The 5,732-nt window shown below is 45.8% G+C and overlaps 1 protein-coding gene across 1 annotated transcript; it reads right to left on the bottom strand.

The window, feature by feature from the left end:
* Positions 1-1,230: 1,230 nt before the first annotated feature.
* On the bottom strand, positions 1,231-4,944 carry LOC145796451 (uncharacterized). The gene is made up of 4 exons (XM_082881565.1): positions 4,428-4,944; positions 3,686-4,344; positions 2,935-3,609; positions 1,231-1,242 (listed from the first exon to the last, which is right to left on the bottom strand). Exons 1-4 carry the CDS (start codon positions 4,942-4,944, stop codon positions 1,231-1,233), a joined length of 1,863 nt encoding a protein of 620 aa, XP_082737691.1.
* Between the last annotated feature and the right edge of the window lie 788 nt (positions 4,945-5,732).

The raw sequence follows: 5,732 nt of genomic DNA, 5'->3' as shown, positions 1-5,732 counted from the left end.
TTCTGGCGAATACGAAGCAAAGGATGACAGAATGGCCAAGTACCAAGAACTAGTCAGAATGGAGATCAAAAAGTTTGATGTGGTAAGGATAGAACAAATTGGCAGGGAGGAAAACAGCCGAGCGGACGAACTAGCAGGCCTGGCTTCAATGGCAGATACATCAATCCCTCATCCATTACTCATCGACTTCTTACCAAGACCAAGCATAGAAGACCCCGAAGCAGAAGAAGTATTTTGCGCAGAGTTAGGGCCCTCCTGGATGGACCCCATCATCCTGTTCCTAAAAGACGGCATCCTACCAGAAGAGAAAAAAGAAGCCAACAAAATAAGGGCAAAGTCGCAGCGATTTTGGCTGTCTCCATCTTTTGCATTATACAAGAAGTCATTCTCGGGGCCTTACCTCAAGTGCGTTCATCCCAACAAAGTAGAAGCCTTCCTGTTCGAAATACATGAAGGGGTATGTGGAAGTCATCAAGGGGGAAGGTCGCTCGCCTACAGGGCTATTTCGCAAGGATATTGGTGGCCATATATGCAAGCAGACTCAGAAAAATATGTGAAAAAGTGTGAAAAATGCCAGAAATTCGCGCACCAAATACATCAACCAGCAAGAGAACTCCTACCCTTAACTAGCCCATGGCCTTTCGCAATGTGGGGCTTGGACATAGTAGGACCACTTCCAACAGCACCCGGTGGCAGAAAATTCTTTCTCGCAGCAACAGACTACTTCACAAAGTGGGTGGAAGCAGAAGCATTGGCGTCAATCAAAGAGAAGGATGTGAAGAAGTTTGTCTGGCAAAATATTATCACTCGGTTTGGCATACCAAAAGCACTGATCTCAGACAATGGAACTCAGTTCGACGGCAGAATTTTCAGAAGCTTTTGCGAAGAATACAAGATAGAGTTCTACAATTCTACTCCGGCATATCCTCAAGCAAATGGGCAGGCTGAAGCATCAAATAAAGTCGTCTTGGATGGACTAAAGAAAAGGCTAGAGAAAGCAAAAGGCAAATGGGCGGACGAACTCCCTCACGTCTTATGGGCTTACCGAACCACACCTCGGCGATCAACAGGAGAAACACCATTCTCCTTGGCCTATGGAATAGAGGCAGTCATCCCACTAGAAGTTGGCCTCCCCACAATCCGAAGCGAAAATTTTGATCCAGACTTAAATGGAGAAGCCATAGCCTTAGAACTCGACCTTATAGAAGAAAGAAGAGAAAAAGCAATGGTTCACATCGCCGCCTACCAACGAGAGTTAATCAGAAAATACAGCAAAAAGGTACATCCAAGACAATTCAAGATTGGGGATTGGGTACTACGCAAAGTAATGGGAAACACCCTAATCCCAGGAGACGGCAAGTTAGGCCCAAATTGGGAAGGTCCTTATAAGGTGGTTGGATTAGCAGGCAAAGGGGCATACCACCTAGAAGACAAGGACGGCAAGGCAATCCCTAGGCCATGGAACACGGCCAATCTCAAGTTATTTTACTTTTAGCTTTTTCTTTTTCAAGCATATGTAATTTTCTCTTCCTTCAATAAAATAAGAAATTCTTTTTGGCGCAAATTACCCTTTGTAAAAGTTAGCTTTCAAGACTTACGTATATTACAAACATGTTACTCTAAGTTAGCTGGAAAAACTAACTTAAAGGTTGGCTGGATTAAACCAACACCCATCCTAAGCCCAGGATAAGGATCCAGGCTGCAGGACATTTGGTCGGAATAACCAAATACTAGAAGTTAGCTGGAAAAACAAACTTCAATGGTTGGCTGGAATAAACCAACACCTGTTACTCCTTAGCCGAAGTAAGTGCATGACTAAGGAGTGGTTGGCTGGAATAAACCAACTCTTGTTACTCTTCAGCCGAAGTAAGTGTAAGGCTGAAGAGTGGTTGGCTGGATTAAACCAACACTTTGTACTCCTTAGCCGAAGTAAGTGCATGACTAAGGAGTGGTTGGCTGGAATAAACCAACTCTTGTTACTCTTCAGCCGAAGTAAGTGTAAGGCTGAAGAGTGGTTGGCGGGATTAAACCAACACTTTGTACTCCTTAGCCGAAGTAAGTGCATGACTAAGGAGTGGTTGGCTGGAATAAACCAACTCTTGTTACTCTTCAGCCGAAGTAAGTGTAAGGCTGAAGAGTGGTTGGCTGGATTAAACCAACACTTTGTACTCCTTAGCCGAAGTAAGTGCATGACTAAGGAGTGGTTGGCTGGAATAAACCAACTCTTGTTACTCTTCAGCCGAAGTAAGTGTAAGGCTGAAGAGTGGTTGGCGGGATTAAACCAACACTTTGTACTCCTTAGCCGAAGTAAGTGCATGACTAAGGAGTGGTTGGCTGGAATAAACCAACTCTTGTTACTCTTCAGCCGAAGTAAGTGTAAGGCTGAAGAGTGGTTGGCGGGATTAAACCAACACTTTGTACTCCTTAGCCGAAGTAAGTGCATGACTAAGGAGTGGTTGGCTGGAATAAACCAACTCTTGTTACTCTTCAGCCGAAGTAAGTGTAAGGCTGAAGAGTGGTTGGCTGGATTAAACCAACACTTTGTACTCCTTAGCCGAAGTAAGTGCATGACTAAGGAGTGGTTGGCTGGAATAAACCAACTCTTGTTACTCTTCAGCCGAAGTAAGTGTAAGGCTGAAGAGTGGTTGGCTGGATTAAACCAACACTTAGTACTCCCCAGCCGAAGCAATTATGTCGGCTAAGGAGTGGTTGGCTGGTAAGTATAGTTTAACCAACCAAAAACCGAAACAACACTTGGAGTAATAGAAGACATTACAAATGCAAGCATATACACAATAACCGGAATAAGAGAAATAAAATTTTCATTCAAAAAGAAGTCATTACAAGGCTGCTTAGTTCGGTTACAAAGAAAAGACTACAAAATTAAGAAAAAAGTTCATCTATTTCGGCGTCGAAGGCAGCATCGGCGTCAACTTGAAGACCGGTTTCGGGCACTACAACATTTTCAGAAGGAAGAACGGGTTCGGCTGGAGCCACGGCTTCACTTGGTTGATCAAGAGTTAGATCTTCCACCACGGGCTCCGACCGAACTACCTGATCTGCATTCACAACCGAAGTATCCTCAGGGGCAGAGTCTTCATCAGAAACTTCATCGTCTGAGCCCTCAAGGAACTGCTGTTGCATGGCCGTGGCATAATCCATCAGGGAGTTCGGTATAAAGTAGGCTGGAGGGTTGAAAACCTCGGTCTGAGGATCATGACCGAGCTTCTCAACGGCTCCCCTCCAGCCGCACTTAAAGAACAGATCCTTGGCCGCATTGCATTGTTGGGCATAAGCATCCTCTGCCCTCTTGAAGCCTTGTTTGTCGGCTTCCTTCACCTTCTCTTTTATTTCGGCATCCTTCTTTCTTTCAAGTTTTAGCAACTCGCGCAAGTACTTGTCCTTCAGCACGATGGCAGTCTTTTGCTTTTCGGCCTCGGCCGAACTAACCATTCCGGTCAGACGACTGACCTCACCTCGGAGTTCGGCCATTTCCTTTCTGGCCTCCTCTAGTTCGGCCGATTTCGCCTCCGCCTCTGCCGCAGCTTGCCTTGTCACTTTCCTCAGCTCCAGCACCTTCCTATGGGTGATTTGATTTTTCTGGATAGCCTGACAAAGCAACAACTTCAATTTAGCCGAAGAAAAAGAAAAGTAGAAAAACAGAAATACGACCGAAGTTACTTACCAGAATCATTGATTTCGTGGCTGACCGGATGGACTTCAGCTCGGTGGTTAACTGTTTGTGGTGATGTTCCATGTCTTTAGGCAGACACACACTCTTGGCCAAATTGATGGCCAACAGGTGGTCCTTCTCAGCAACAACCGAGTCTGTTTCCAGAATGTCTCGGTCGTTGAAAGATAGCTTCGGTGCCCAGCAACTGATGGTCCGGTCGGAAGACTCCGGTCGAGGGCTTGGTGGTAAGCTCGGCTGAATGACAGGTTCTTCATCAACCAAAACTCGTTCGGGTTCGGCAGTCCGGGGACGTTTGGTCCGGCGGGAAGAGGATGGCTGTTGGGAAGGGAGGGCGACAACGGCAGGCTGCGATTGACTGGGAGGCGTTACTTCGGGCCTAGCCGTTTCGGTAAGAAGGGCCCTAACTCTGCTCCTTTTCGCCATCTCTTCTTCTGCTGTTAGAGGGACAAGTCTTATCTCGGGCAGAGTTGGGTCCGGCTCCGGTGCTTCCTCGAGAAGAAAATCAGTTACCTTTGCTTTGCGGCGACCGCTATACCGGTAGGTCGGCTCAAAATTTAGAAGCTTTGACCAACTTCTTTCTTTAACCCGTAGTGCGGCTCGCAGAACCCCAAGGTTGGGATAACTGTACAGGGAACGGAGATGGGCGAAATCTGCAATAAAGAGAAGTGTTAGTTCGGCTAATAAACTAAACAACCGAGATAACAAACAAGACAGAAGACCGAAGCAAAATTACCAGGCTCTCCCATTTTCCAATTTATAGGTCGGCCAGGAATTTGAGCTTGAAAATCCTCAAAATTCCCAGAGACCCAAAGGAAATCATCATCGTTAAGATCTTTGTCCGGAGTATGCTTAATTATCTTCTCTCGGCGGCGGCGAATTCTGAGGTAGTAGACCCACCCAGCATTCTTTGAGCCGATGGAATACTGATGGAATATTTCGGCTAGACCAAGATTAAGTCCGGTTTGGTGGTTTAATGCGTCTATTCCCATTATAATACGGTAAGTATTGGTGGACAGTTGGGTAGGACATAACCTAGTCTGTCTAAGAAATTCGCAGATGAGCGGTTGGACAGGAAACCGTAGTCCGGTTTCAATTATTGACTGAAGGGTAAAAGGGACGGAGCCTTCATTGTCCCAGGGAGTAGCATCTTTCTTGGCCAACTCCAGTTGGACATCATCAGGAATCTGGTAGCCCTGCCTGAATTCGGCCATGCCACCAGGGGTTTCGACTAAATATCTATACTTACCCATTTGTTGAATAAGTTACGAATAAATTATTTCGGTACAAAAATTTGGCTCAGTAGCCCGGTTGAGCACACGTAGGAGTGCCTGGGCAACCTAAGTCTGCAAGGTAGAAAACAAAGGGGTTAAGCACAGATCGTGGGACCGCGCTACAAATTATAAGCAAGATATACAAATCCTACTTCGGCTCAGTGGGCTGGTTCTACCTCGGCTCATCAGAAGGTTTGTTAACTCGGTTTTGAGCAGGTTAGACCGGTTTTAACGTCTAGGGGCAGCTTTCTGAGTTCGGTCTAAAAAATTCAGAAAGCTGGTTTAGTCCCAAGGCCTAAATCGGTTGCAGTTTGAGGAAAGTTACTTCGGTCGAAGCCCCTAGGGGCGGCTTTCTGAGTTCGGTTTAAGAACTAAGAAAGCCGGCTAGGCCCCGAGAGCCTTAGCTCGGTTATTGACCGAAGTACCTAGTTCGGTACGTGCACGTTTTTCCGGTGAGTTTATCTTGGCTAGAGTGGTTGAGAAGAAACTACTGCTATTCCTTTGAGTCCTAGTTCGGTTGTTCTCTGAAATCTATCTACATACACAACACAAACAGTATCCTGGTTCGGTTGGGATGTGATTCTGGATCGAAATCGAGTTTTCTCTAGGGTATATGACATATACTCTTGGGTTCTATGGTTTCTTCATCAAAGTACGAAGAGCAAAGCAGACAAATGAAGAAAAATGTTTGCAAAAAAGCATACAAAGCAAAAACAGATGGAAAAACAAGTAACAAAAGCGAGAAGGGTAGACCTGCTTACCAGATT

The sequence above is a fragment of the Camellia sinensis genome, chromosome 7 (genome assembly GCF_055761805.1).
Source record: "Camellia sinensis isolate YWXY chromosome 7, ASM5576180v1, whole genome shotgun sequence".
NCBI classification, from domain to species: Eukaryota; Viridiplantae; Streptophyta; class Magnoliopsida; order Ericales; family Theaceae; genus Camellia; species Camellia sinensis.
The sequence above is the reverse complement of the archived record's forward strand: the minus strand, read 5'-3'. Positions and strand labels throughout refer to the sequence as shown.